Genomic DNA, 15,120 nt, shown 5'->3' on the forward strand with positions numbered 1-15,120 from the left:
CCAACAGGTTCATTATCCCCACGAGCAATTTATTCAAGTCTCTCTTTTACAGTTGGTCTTTTGTCCAATTTCTTTCCACAATGTACATCCCTCTAACTGGTCAGGTGTGAGAGGGAGGCTCTTGTGACCTATTTTCCCAGGCCCCTCTTTGAGATATTTCCATACCATGGATCAGGGTTCAATCTAGGGCAGTGCGATCGGTGCCACCGCACCAGGCGCGGACTTTGGGTGGGGTCACAGAGTTTGCAAGTATATTATGGTTTTGAAAGCACCTGCTGCCGCATTTATGGCCTCCAGAAATTTTAGGGAAACAATAAAAATGGCAAGATGAATGTGCTTCCTGGAGCAAATCAGAGTTTTGTCTAGTGGAAGTTTTGACTCGTGGTTAGATAGTGCAGAGGGTTAATGTGCCTGTTGCAAAGAATGCGTGCCATGCATTTCACATAAGTGGGTGAAACTTAACTCAGTGGGTCACTGCTTTTGTCAGAAAGATCCTTTTGTTACTTTCAGTTTATCAGTTAATATCCTAGTATATAACTGAGTGATAAACTGTAGTCAAAGAGCTGAATACAAACAGCAAGGTATAGATTAGAGCGTTTAGATTTTTTTCCCCTTCTTTCATTATCCTAGTATTGCAAAAAGAGTTAATGTGGGTAGAAAATACATTTTATTATTAAAGAGAACTCTCAACCGCGGTGTCACATTTTAAATTCTGAGTTTGTGCTTCTCCAGACCAAGCACTTTTAAAGTATATTGCCCACCAGTATGGATGACATGTCCCTCCTTCACCTTGTAGCCCTCTGGCTTATGTAACCTTTCCTATGGACTGATTGACATGCATGATTCATTGGCTGTGTGTAATGTGTGTGTGGTTTTAAGTGCATTGGTATGAGTGGTGCTATAAAACGAATTAAATACATCTGAGAGAAAGTGGTTATGGAGGCTTGAGGGGCACTGTGGCAGGGTGGTAGTGAGGGAATCCATGGTGGAGGTGGTCATTGGTTGGCAGCAGCAAACATTGTCGCAGGAGGCGCTAAATAAATAAATAAATAAATACCAGTGCTAAAGCTGGCCCTGCCAGTGATGAATATGTCCGCCCACCGCCACAGTATGAAAGATCCCTACAGTTGGCCTGGTTTTTAGGGCTCGCACCCTGCGTTGCACTGCGCAGCAAAGTCCTTTTGTACGGGTTTTTGAACCAGGAATTGAGCACACTTGTGCGTGTATTTTTAGTTTTGTGGCCTGCTATTGGCCTTTCCCTGCATGTTAGTTTAGAAAATAGCACACAATAGGCCAGAGGTGGGGGCATAGCTCCGCCCCTGGCCTATTGGTGTCTAATATGTGCATTTCCTGCCATATGATTTCAATTATCATGCCCAGACACGGGTGCGATAATTGAAAGCATATGGCGTGCGCACGCACGCACCACCCGTGACTTTATTTTTCACAAAGGTGATCGCTTTCTGTTTGTGATCGCCTTTCTCCTCCCTCCCCACTCCCTATTGGTCCCCTCCCCTCTGCCCCCTCCTCTCTGCCGCTGTGTTTGTTTATACAGCTATGCATGCCTGTTTGATAAGGCGCGGCAAACTAAAGGAACTTAAAAAACATGGCATGCTGTCGAGCAGGAGTGCTAATGAGTGCGCAATTTTATATTTATATATTATTACGGAAATGTTCTGTTTTCGAAATGAGGGAAGCGTTTTTGTGAGTGACTGCAATGAATAAGGACGGATGCCGTGAGGGTAAGAACTGGATCGTGGAGGCAAGACACTGACTATATTTGTATCCATCAGTCCACCCACTCACATACAGACTCAAATCTTGCGCAGACTTTTACGAAATGCGTTTATTTGCTTACAAAAATGTTAGCAGACTACCAAAAAATAAAGACGCCGCCCACAATTATTATTTAGAGCGGTGATTTGACAGTTTTATTCATATTTAATGACGTTTAGTAGCCTGCATCACTTTGACATTAAAAAACATACATACTGAAAACCTAATAAGTTGCTTCCAGGAGGGGGCCTGCTGCGCGGCCTCTGTACAAACACAGGCTCTGGTGCGTCTCTGCTGGAACATAACCTTGATGTGATGGGACAGACTCTCGAACAGAAGGGCGGACAGGGCAGGGGGTGTGGGCAGGCCTGGAGTCTGCAGGTTCAAGGTGCCTTGTACCAAAGAGGAGTTTCCTTTGGAACAGGGGCCGAGCTGAACTTTAGGGTAAGTTGTGGTGAGGCGGAGGTAGGCTTGGGTGTCACTTGCAGATGGAGGTTCCAAGGCCTGTCTCTTGAGAGGTTATGAGAGGGCTGTTATGAGGCACAATGTAGCACAACACTCTCAAATAAAGGTCAAAGCTAGGAGGAGATTTTGCTTTTAATACGTGCATTCTTTATACGCTCAGATTGGCAGTACAATTCAAATGACAATTTCTATTTAAGACCAGAGGTCTTTAGTCCATAGGTGTGAACTCTTTTTGTCCACACTCAGCTTTGCCATAAGACAGTGCACCATGACAGAGGGTGGGTACGGGCTACCAGTTGTACTGCGGAATGTTCCCCTATAGGCAGGGCCCCTTACTTAGTCCTGTGGTCTAGTTCTGAGCCAAGTCTGTCTTTGCAAAGCCTTCTAGGCGCACAAGCAGAGAACGCAAAGGCAAGACATGAAACTGAGTGAAAAGTACTGCATTATTAAAGTTTGAAATGACAATGCCTTTTATTGATTTGTTTTTAAAACCTGCAATCGGTGAATAAAAACGCACTTTGAACGTATAGGCCTTGCTTACGATGAGAAAGGATTGCAGTAAAAGAGACTGCCAGCCTTGCTTCTCATAACTATGGACTATAAGTACAAAGTGCTAGTTTGCGCAGCGATGCAAATGAATAAAAGGCATTGACATTTTCAATGCCAATAGCTCAAACTTTAATAATGCGAGACCTATTGCATTGTAAATGCTTGTTAATATTGTTTTTAACCAACAGGACCAGTGTTTGCAGTGTTCAGACCCAGTGCGGGTAACTCCTAACCGTGCTGAGGCAGTGTTCATGGCAGCTGCGCCTCCAGTCCTCGCTCACTATGTGAGCAGCCGAGACCTTGTTGGGTCTTGTCCCCTCCACCCCTGCCCTGAGAGACGCAGAGAACTGTCCATGTGCACAGCAGTCAGTGGGTAGTGAACCCCCACTTTCACAGCTTAAGCGGTGCAGGGTGGTTCACATATATTTATCGCCATGTCTGTTTGCAGCTCTACAGAAAGAAGTTCTTAACAAACAACGTAAGGGAAACTGTAACAGAGGTTTGGGATGCAAAACCAATCATAGAAAATGAGGCCCAAAAGGTGAAAGTCAGGAAAAGAGTTTGCAGAGGTGTGGCTTCCATAGGTGTAGCAGGTGCAGTGCCACCGAGGCCAGAGGGCCCACCGAACTCAGATTTTTTTTTTCTTGCTGTATTTTACTATTTAAATAACAGCTGAGGACCCAAGTATTTTTTTCGTGCACTAAGGCCAATAATACATTGGCTGTGCTACTGAAACTGTGTGAGAGGGCTGGAAGGAAGAGGGACATTCATGGCATACAAATAGATGAAAGAAACTGACAAGAAGAAAGGTCAGTGCACTAGGAAAGATGCATGCAAGGGGGAAAGGACTAATTGTTGGAAGTTGAAAGCAATATTAACGTGTGGGTGAAAGAATGGCTGGACTGATGGACGGCTGGGTCAACGAGTGGTCGGACAAATGGATGGGTCGGTGAATTGAGAAAAGCAGGGTGAAATGATAGATGGATGAAGATGGATGGATAAATGACTGGAAGGAAAGAAGGATTAATAAAAAATGTAATGGTGAAAGGATGGATAGACCGAATGGTAAAGGAAGGATGGAATGGTGAAAGGATGGTTGGATGGAAACATGAAAAGATGTCTAGATGGATGGACAGATGCATTAAAATCTCAAAGGATGGAGAGACAGATGGACAGGGGGAGGGTGAGATGAAGGGAGCTCTTCTAGGCTGGACACAGCCTACTTACCCCGCTCACCTGATAACAATCCATGTTGGGATCAAAGTGGGGGATCTTGCCATTTTCTGGCTACTCCAAAGCGCTGCGGCCCCAAGAGCTTCCACTGAGGTCATGCTGCTCTAGTCTCACCTTACACGGGTGTACGGCTGCTCTTCTGTGACCGGGAGGGTGGCAGAGATGCCCTGGACACACTGTGCTGGTTTGGGTTTCCCCTACGGACTCAGTCCGGACTCCGGACACACCCCTAACCTCCCTGGGGCTGTCAATGCTGCCTAACGTGCCTGTCTGTTGTTTACCAGCTCCAAACAATTACTGTATGGAACACCAGTCCATGGATGACAGTGAGCCACTGAGGCACTGACAGGCACAATACCAATGAACTGAAACCCTGAGGCACTGACAGGCACAAAACCAATGCACTGAAGACCCTGAGGCACTGACGGGCACACTACCAATGCACTGAAGACCCTGAGGCACTGACGGGCACAATACCAATGCACTGGAGACCCTTAGCCACTGACGGGCACAATTCCAATGCACTGGAGACCCTGAGGCACTGACAGGCACAATTCCAATGCACTAAAGACCCTGAGGCACTGACGGGCTCAATTCCAATGCACTAAAGACCCTGAGGCACTGACGCGCACAATACCAATGCACTGAAACCCTGAGGCACTGACGGGCACAATTCCAATGCACTGAAGACCCTGAGGCACTGACGGGCACAATATCAGTGCACTGAAGACTCTGAGACACTGACGGGCACAACACCAATGCACCGAAGACCCTGAGGCACTGACAGGCACAACACCAATGCACTGAAGACCCTGAGGCACTGACAGGCACAACACCAATGCACTAAAGACCCTGAGGCACTGAAGGGCACAATACCAATGCACTAAAGACCCTGAGGCACTGAAGGGCACAATACCAATGCACTGAAGACCGTGAGGCACTGATGGGCACACTACCAATGTACTGAAGACCCTGAGGCACTGACGGGCACAATTCCAATGCACTGAAGACCCTGAGGCACTGACGGGCACAATATCAGTGCACTGAAGACTCTGAGACACTGACGGGCACAACACCAATGCACCGAAGACCCTGAGGCACTGACAGGCACAACACCAATGCACTGAAGACCCTGAGGCACTGACAGGCACAACACCAATGCACTAAAGACCCTGAGGCACTGAAGGGCACAATACCAATGCACTAAAGACCCTGAGGCACTGAAGGGCACAATACCAATGCACTGAAGACCGTGAGGCACTGATGGGCACACTACCAATGTACTGAAGACCCTGAGGCACTGAAGGGCACAATACCAATGCACTAAAGACCCTGAGCCACTGACGGGCACAATATCAGTGCACTGAAGACTCTGAGGCACTGACTGGCACAAAACCAATGAACTGAAGACCCTGAGGCACTGACTGGCACACTACCAATGCACCAAATACCCTGATTCACTGACGGGCACAATACCAATGCACTAAAGACCCTGGGGCACTGGCGGGCACAATACCAATGCACTGAAGACCCTGAAGCACTGACTGGCACACTACCAATGCACCAAACACCCTGAGGCACTGACGGGCACAATACCAATGCACCAAACACCCTGAGGCACTGACGGGCACAATACCAATGCACCGAACACCCTGAGGCACTGACGGGCACAATACCAATGCACCGAAGACCCTGAGGCACTGACGGGCACAAAACCAATGCACTGAAGACCCTGAGGCACTGAAGGGCACAATACCAATGCACTGAAGACCCTGAGGCACTGACTGGCACAATACCAATGCACCGAACACCCTGAGGCACTGACGGGCACAATACCAATGCACCGAAGACCCTGAGGCACTGACGGGCACAAAACCAATGCACTGAAGACCCTGAGGCACTGAAGGGCACAATACCAATGCACTGAAGACCCTGAGGCACTGACTGGCACAAAACCAATGCACTGAAGACCCTGAGGCACTGACGGGCACAAAACCAATGCACTGAAGACCCTGAGGCACTGACGGGCACAAAACCAATGCACTGAAGACCCTGAGGCACTGACAGGCACAACACCAATGCACTGAAGACCCTGAGGCACTGACAGGCACAACACCAATGCACTAAAGACCCTGAGGCACTGAAGGGCACAATACCAATGCACTAAAGACCCTGAGGCACTGAAGGGCACAATACCAATGCACTGAAGACCGTGAGGCACTGATGGGCACACTACCAATGTACTGAAGACCCTGAGGCACTGAAGGGCACAATACCAATGCACTAAAGACCCTGAGCCACTGACGGGCACAATATCAGTGCACTGAAGACTCTGAGGCACTGACTGGCACAAAACCAATGAACTGAAGACCCTGAGGCACTGACTGGCACACTACCAATGCACCAAATACCCTGATTCACTGACGGGCACAATACCAATGCACTAAAGACCCTGGGGCACTGGCAGGCACAATACCAATGCACTGAAGACCCTGAGGCACTGACTGGCACACTACCAATGCACCAAACACCCTGAGGCACTGACGGGCACAATACCAATGCACCAAACACCCTGAGGCACTGACGGGCACAATACCAATGCACCAAACACCCTGAGGCACTGACGGGCACAATACCAATGCACCGAAGACCCTGAGGCACTGACGGGCACAAAACCAATGCACTGAAGACCCTGAGGCACTGAAGGGCACAATACCAATGCACTGAAGACCCTGAGGCACTGACTGGCACAATACCAATGCACCGAACACCCTGAGGCACTGACGGGCACAATACCAATGCACCGAAGACCCTGAGGCACTGACGGGCACAAAACCAATGCACTGAAGACCCTGAGGCACTGAAGGGCACAATACCAATGCACTGAAGACCCTGAGGCACTGACTGGCACAAAACCAATGCACTGAAGACCCTGAGGCACTGACGGGCACAAAACCAATGCACTGAAGACCCTGAGGCACTGACGGGCACAAAACCAATGCACTGAAGACCCTGAGCCACTGACGAGCACAAAACCAATGCACTGAAGACCCTGAGCCACTGACGGGCACACAACCAATGCACTGAAGACCCTGAGCCACTGACGAGCACAAAACCAATGCACTGAAGACCCTGAGCCACTGACGGGCACAAAACCAATGCACTGAAGACCCTGAGCCACTGACGGGCACAAAACCAATGCACTGAAGACCCTGAGCCACTGACAGGTACAATACCAATGCACTGAAGACCCTGAGGCACTGACGAGCACAAAACCAATGCACTGAAGACCCTGAGCCACTGACGGGCACAATTCCAATGCACTGAAGACCCTGAGCCACTGACGGGCACAATACCAACGCAATGAAGACCCTGAGGTATTGATCGGCACAACATCCACACACTGAAGATCCGAGGTACTGATGGGCACAATACCAATCCACTGAGGCACTGACAGGCCCAATATCAATGCATTGAAGACCCCAGGCCCTAACTGGCAAAATACAAATATACTGAAGACCCTGAGTCACTGATGGGCACAACAATACCAATACACTGAAGACCTGAAACACTGATTTAATTTAATAGCCATTTCTAGAACGCGCGGCTACCTCAGAAGAGGTGTTCCGGCGCTAATAGCAGACTAGCAAGAGGTTCAAGTGGGCCCTTAAGGCTGGTTAAAGAGCCAGGTTTTTAACGCTTTCCTGAATTCAGGTTTTGTTTCAGTTCGGCAGAGGTGTTCCGGAAAAGAGTTACACAGTTTCGCTGTTTTTACCGAAAAGGATCTGCCACCTTGCCGGGCTTTGGAGAAGCGTGGAACCCGAAGGAGTCGCAGGTGTTTGGATCTCAGGGCCCATTCCTGATCTAGCTGCAGCCTCTTCTTGAGATAACTATGGCCTAAGTCTCTGGTTGTTCTAAAAGCCAGGATCAATGACTTGAACTCTATCTTCCTGGTTACCGGAAGCCAGTGGAGCTGGATCAGATGAGGGGAGATATGATGTTGAAGGGGTACCAACCGAATCAGTCTAATTATGAATTATCTGTAGCCTGCAGGCCAGGTATGCAGGTAACCCCAGATAAAGGCTATTGGCATAGTCCAGATGTGAGGTCCCCAGAGCATGGATCGTAATCTTACGTCATTCCTCCGGCAGAAAGCGTATGAATTTCCTAATAGATCTTAGTTTCCAAAAGCACATGGAAGAGACATGACACACCTGCGTCTTAAAAGAAAGGACTTTGTCCAATCTGATTCCCAGGTTTCTAGCTGAATCAGCTGGAATTGGGTGTGGATTCAGCTCTGTAGGCCACCAAAGGTTCGATGGAGGGGGTGATGCCTGACTGAAGAACAAGACTTCTGTCTTCTCTGCATTCAGTTTCAGGCAATTCTCATTCATCCATACTTGGATGTTTTTCAGGCATTCCTTCAAATTATGAAAAGCCGCCACGGAATGTTCTTTAAAAGAGAACACCAGCTGCGTGTCACCAGCATAGGAGACTACCTTCACGCCCCAAGATTCGATTAGAGTGGCCAATGGGGCAAGGTAGATATTGAACAGCAGTGGTCTGATTGATGGGCACAATATCAATGCACTGAAGACTCTAGGCACTGAGGGGCACAATACCAATGCACTGAAGACCCGGGGCAACGACGGACACAATACAATGCACTGAAGAGACTGAGGCACTGATGGGCAAAATATTCATGCACTGAAGACCCCAGGCACTGACGGGTGCAATATCAATGCACTGAAGACCCCAGGCACTGACGGGTGCAATATCAATGCACTGAAGAACCCACGCACTGATGGGCACAATATCAATGCACTAAAGACTCGAGGAACTGAAGGGCACAATACCAATGCACTGAAGACCAGAGGCACTGACGGGCACAAAGACAATGCACTGAAGACCCTGAGACACCGGTGGGCATAATACCAATGCATGGATATTATGAAGTCTCTGGTGGGCGTGATGCCGAACCATTGATGATACTGAGTCCCTGACTAGAACAATAACAATCCACTGGTAGTAGAGAGAGTCTCTGGTGGGCACAATACCAGTCCACTGATGATAGCGAGCCACTAAAGAGTACAATATCGAGCCACTGAAGTGACCATGAGCCGCTTAAGACCCTGTGCAGATTGCTGGGCACTGAACCAAGCCCCTGATAATAGTGAGTCAGTGATGGCACAATGCCAATCCAATGCCTCTAGTGAAGTACCGGTGATCACGATACCCATTCACTGAGGACCCTGGGGTACACAATTTACATCGACTGATGATGCAGACTTACTAGTGGGCACAATGCCAATCCAATGATGACACAGAGACATTGGTTGGCAAAATATCAACCCACAGTGTCACAGTGAGTACTACCAACCTGCAACCATTAGGCCCCAGGATGTCCACACTGGCCATCATCATCAAATGAAGGAAGAAACCTCTTGAGTGATCATGGACTCTGACCGTCCACTGAACTCCATGAATATTGTCACAAGAAGTGTTTTTTTACATCATACATGCTCTTCCACACATTCTAGTCTTACCTCAGAACCTACAGGTCTCGCTCACCCTTTGCTGGCTTCAAAAAGACAGAAATTGTCTTTATCTTGGGCCCCACTCTTAGTGCTCCAGACGTGGTCCCCTTGCTCACTGTTCCACTGGATTCAAGCTAGCCTGGCTGATGAAGGGTAATACCCAGAAACCGGTCCCAAGATGCTTGTTTCCGGTCTAGGGAGGACCTGGCTTGACAGTTCGGTCTGGACTGTTCCCATGAGGCACAGGGTCAAGACTGATTTGCATATGGCTGGGCCTAAACTGGGGTGGCATGGTGAGCAAAAGAACAATGACTGGGGGTGAATGTATGATTTATTCAGCATTCCGTACATCATTTGTTTGCGTAGCCCCCAAAAAATTAAATGCAACTAAAGCTCTACAGCAAAGCAGTTCCTAGACCTTGCAGTGTTTGAACCCCCTAATACAAGTGCTCGAAGAGGTTCATAAGCTCCCTATAGTCAAACACTCTTCCTTCAAGGCACTCTGCGTTGCCCACAAAGCTATCAACCGCCACAACCACAGCTGCAAAAACCAAGGATGGTGGAGTCATGTGCAGTGATCCCTCTTGCCCTGCTTCTTGTCACTCCAGGCATAGGCACGGCTACACCTTCACTGCCCCAGGAGGAGGGCATCCTACTGTACATCATGCATGAGCCAAAACCCTTCTCAAATACACGAATCCAGGCCACGCCCACCGGATAGAAGAGGAAACTGATGTAAAGCACAAGCGCTCCATCCCTCACTCCCTACTTGCCTGGTCACTCCAACCTAACTTGACAAGCTGCATGCGGCATGCCAGTGATCCCAAGTGCCCGAAGGTAAGAGTGTTGTACCAGTGAAATGAAGTGTACAAGAAAGTGATGGATGGAGTGCTTGAATTATTCTCAGCCACTGGTAATTATTCGGGCCTCATCCCAGGCCATTGTTATTTTGCACACCATGCCACCTCAGTTTAGACCCAGCCATATGCAAATCAGTCTTGACCCTGCTCCAATGGGAACAGTCCAGCCCGAACTGCCAAGCCAGGTCCTCCCTGAACGGGACCAAAAGCAACCCAGGACCGGTTTCGCCCTTGTTATTTAGCTCATCAGCCAGGTGTAGCTTGTTTCCAGTGACACAGTGTACAAGGGACCCACGTCTGGGCATACCCGCCCCACTTAGGGTGAGACACTAAAGTATTAAACAAAAAAAAAAGTGCTGGATGTAAAGCTTGAATTAATCCCAGCTACTTGTAATTACTTGGGTCTGCATCCCAATTCATCGTTACTTTGCATGCCATGACACCTCAGTTTAGACCCAGCCATACGCAAATCAGCCTTGACCCTGCTCCAATGGGAACAGTCCAGCCCGAACTGCCAAGCCAGGTCCTCCCTGAACCGGACCACAAGCATCCTGGGACCGGTTTCACCTTGGATAGGGCTCATCAGTCGGGTGAAGCTTGTTTTCAGTGGCGCAGTGAGTACTAGTTGAATGTCATGGGCTGCTGATGTTAAGAAGGCCCACTGGTACTAACCAAGCAGAGTTTCGGAAAATGGGGCTGATCCTCAAAAGTGGGCCACTTTTTTTGGAAAGCCGGGATTATTTCTGATCCCATTCCTGCTCTGACATTTGTGGATGGTTTTGAGTCTGTATAATGTTGAGTCTGGTTTCAGCAGATGATTTATAGAATGTTAAGAAACCTCATATCGTTCAATGATACCCTTGTCCTAGTTTTCCATTTTTAATAATTTAAAAAAATAAAAAAACATTAGTTACAGATTGCTTGTTACTCAAAAACAAACAGTTGAGTTTGAAATATGAATGGTACAAGTTAAATCTAATGTATGGATACAATTTGTATGCATATTCCCCACCAATATTTTATTTTGTGCACATCATTTTTTTCCCCAGCTATCACATGTTCCATGGACCGAACTATAAATATACCTACATTTGGGTTACCTGACCATCCCATGAATCAACAAACTTCAAATGGAACACTGAAAATATTACCAAAGGCAGGTACATTTTATTGTTTGATCTTGTATATTCAGTAATGGCTTTTGATGTTTTAGATTGTGTGTAAGTGTTACTATTACACTCGCTGAAGTATATGATATATATATAGAGAATACATAACATGTAATTTTGTGATCTGGTCGTATGTTGCCATTGAGGGGGTCTCTACTGATATCGTAAACCACCACGAGGTGGACGGCAGAAAGATTTGTAAATGTCATCAAAAGTCAAATCTAGCAAAATAGGAAGATATTACCAGTGCTTAATTTGTACAATAAATTAATAAATATCTTCCAGGGTCCCGGTCAGTAGGACACTGAGGTTTTCACTACCCATTGCTCCTAGTACCAACAAAATTGTGAACCATCGTACTACTATAAGTCTGACAGTTCAGACCATTCCGGCCACCCAAAGCTATGTGTGGCAGGTATTAGTCCTTTTTGATGTTTATTGAATTATTGAACAACTGTTGTTGTGCTCATTTCTAAATTAGACCGACAGTGCCACCATCTGGCAGGCTGTCATAAGTGCTGGTGTTGACAATTAAGTGCTGGTGCAGAGCACCGGAAACCACCGACTCAAATTAAGCACTGCATGTATGTCCATTAAGTATTTTATATATTACATGTTTCTTTCAGTGCAGTTAGCAAGAAAACAAAACAATTCTCTTTTTTAAATGGAATATGGTTTAATGAAAACAGTACGTGATATACTGGTGTATACGGTTTGTCTCCCATTTTGCTTGGCTTTGAGAAATCGACAAACAGGCAATGCCTAAGTAGTTAAGTTCCTAGAGCTTTCTAGCTTCTTCAGTGTACAGATATCAATGATTAATGTTTGCAATTTGAATGTTCCGGCTATGCCGTGGCTTTCTTGAAGAGAATACTAATTAAACAATGGCCAATGAGGAATGTTTGCTGATGTGGTCTTATGATGTAATTTTTATAAAGTATTTCTTGTATCTGTGTAAAATGCTGGATATTATACAAACTGCATTTTGTTAAAAAAAAACCTCATTTAATCCTTCATTGATCCTTTGGCGCAAGGGGGATCTCATTAGATTGTCCATATGGAAGGACCGATTCTTGGTGGTGAACGTACTTAATCTTAGCATTGTTAAGCCCTTTGGTGACTTTTTATTGAAGGAGACACTTAAAGAAGGCTTCCCCGAACAGTTCCATTATCAACTCCTTCTTGAAGGAGGCACTTGGTGAGGCTATTTCTAGGTTCTTCTGGAAGGAGACACTTGGCCATCGCTTCCCTGAACAGTGCCATTGTTTGGTGTGTCTTCAAGGAGACTCGCAGTGAAGCCTTTATCAATTAGTTCTTGAAGGCGGCCCCCGGAGAAGCCATTGACAGGTTCTTCTTGAAGGAGGCACCTGGAGAAGCCATTGACAGGTTCTTCTTGAAGGAGGCACCCGGAGAAGCCATTGACAGGCTCTTCTTGAAGAAGGCACCCGGAGAAGCCATTGACAGGTTCTTTTTGAAGGATGAACTTGGAGAAGCCATTGACAGGCTCTTTTTGAAGGCAGCCCCCGGAGAAGCCATTGACAGGTTCTTCTTGAAGGAGGCACTTGGAGAAGCCATTGACAGGCTCTTCTTGAAGGAGGCACTTGGAGAAGGCATTGACAGGCTCTTCTTGAAGGAGGCACTTGGAGAAGGCATTGACAGGCTCTTCTTGAAGGAGGCACTTGGAGAAGCCATTGACAGGCTCTTCTTGAAGGAGGCACCCGGAGAAGCCATTGACAGGCTCTTCTTGAAGGAGGCACCCGGAGAAGCCATTGACAGGCTCTTCTTGAAGGAGGCACTTGGAGAAGCCATTGACAGGTTCTTTTTGAAGGATGAACTTGGAGAAGCCATTGACAGGCTCTTTTTGAAGGCGGCCCCCGGAGAAGCCATTGACAGGTTCTTCTTGAAGGAGGCACTTGGAGAAGCCATTGACAGGCTCTTCTTGAAGGAGGCACTTGGAGAAGCCATCGACAGGTTCTTCTTGAAGGAGGCACTCGGAGAAGCCATTGTCAGGTTCTCCTTGAGGGAGGCACTTGGAGAAGCCATTGACAGGTTCTTCTTGAAGGAGGCACTTGGAGAAGCCATTGACAGGCTCTTCTTGAAGGAGGCACTTGGAGAAGCCATTGACAGGCTCTTCTTGAAGGAGGCACTTGGACAAGCCATTGACAGGTTCTTCTTGAAGGCGGCCCCCAGAGAAGCCATTGACAGGTTCTTCTTGAAGGAGGCACTTGGAGAAGCCATTGACAGGTTCTTCTTGAAGGAGGTACTTGGAGAGGCCATTGACAGGTTCTTCTTGAAGGAGGCACTTGGAGAAGGCATTGACAGGCTCTTCTTGAAGGAGGCACTTGGAGAAGCCATTGACAGGTTCTTCTTGAAGGAGGCACTTGGAGAAGCCATTGACAGGTTCTTCTTGAAGGAGGCACTCGGAGAAGCCATTGTCAGGTTCTCCTTGAAGGAGGCACTTGGAGAAGCCATTGACAGGTTCTTCTTGAAGGAGGCACTTGGAGAAGCCATTGACAGGCTCTTCTTGAAGGAGGCACTTGGACAAGCCATTGACGGGCTCTTCTTGAAGGAGGCACTTGGACAAGCCATTGACAGGTTCTTCTTGAAGGCGGCCCCCAGAGAAGCCATTGACAGGTTCTTCTTGAAGGAGGCACTTGGAGAAGCCATTGACAGGTTCTTCTTGAAGGAGGTACTTGGAGAGGCCATTGACAGGTTCTTCTTGAAGGAGGCACTTGGAGAAGGCATTGACAGGCTCTTCTTGAAGGAGGCACTTGGAGACGCCATTGACAGGTTCTTCTTGAAGGAGGCACTTGGAGAAGCCATTGACCGGTTCTTCTTGAAGGAGGCACTTGGAGAAGCCATTGACAGGTTCTTCTTGAAGGAGGCACTTGGAGAAGCCATTGACAGGTTCTTCTTGAAGGAGGCACTTGGAGAAGCCATTGACAGGTTCTTCTTGAAGGAGGCACTTGGAGAAGCCATTGACAGGTTCTTCTTGAAGGAGGCACTTGGAGAAGCCATTGACAGGTTCTTCTTGAAGGAGGCACTTGGAGAAGCCATTGACAGGCTCTTCTTGAAGGAGGCACTTGGAGAAGCCATTGACAGGCTCTTCTTGAAGGAGGCACCCGGAGAAGCCATTGACAGGCTCTTCTTGAAGGAGGCACTTGGAGAAGCCATTGACAGGTTCTTCTTGAAGGAGACACTTGGAGAAGCCATTGACAGGTACTTTTTGAAGGATGCACTTGGAGAAGCCATTGACAGGCTCTTCTTGAAGGAGGCACTTGGAGAAGCCATTGACAGGCTCTTCTTGAAGGAGGCACTTGGAGAAGCCATTGACCGGGTCTTCTTGGAGGAGGCACTTGGAGAAGCCATCTTGAAGGAGGCACTTGGAGAAGCCATTGACAGGTTCTTCTTGAAGGAGGCACTTGGAGAAGCCATTGACAGGTTCTTCTTGAAGGAGGCACTTGGAGAAGCCATTGACAGGCTCTTCTTGAAGGAGGCACTTGGAGAAGCCATTGACAGGCTCTTCTTGAA

At 47.7% G+C, this 15,120-nt stretch overlaps 1 protein-coding gene across 1 annotated transcript in view; it reads left to right on the forward strand.

The window, feature by feature from the left end:
• Positions 1-15,120, forward strand: part of LOC144819229 (snake venom metalloproteinase BjussuMP-2-like) — a 183,682-nt gene that overhangs the window by 31,312 nt on the left and 137,250 nt on the right. The window contains exon 2 of the mRNA XM_078677197.1: positions 11,470-11,576. Within this exon, the coding sequence (XP_078533323.1) occupies positions 11,470-11,576 (107 nt within the window). The remainder of the gene's footprint in view (positions 1-11,469; positions 11,577-15,120) is intronic.

This window comes from Lissotriton helveticus, chromosome 2_1 (genome assembly GCF_964261635.1).
Source record: "Lissotriton helveticus chromosome 2_1, aLisHel1.1, whole genome shotgun sequence".
NCBI classification, from domain to species: Eukaryota; Metazoa; Chordata; class Amphibia; order Caudata; family Salamandridae; genus Lissotriton; species Lissotriton helveticus.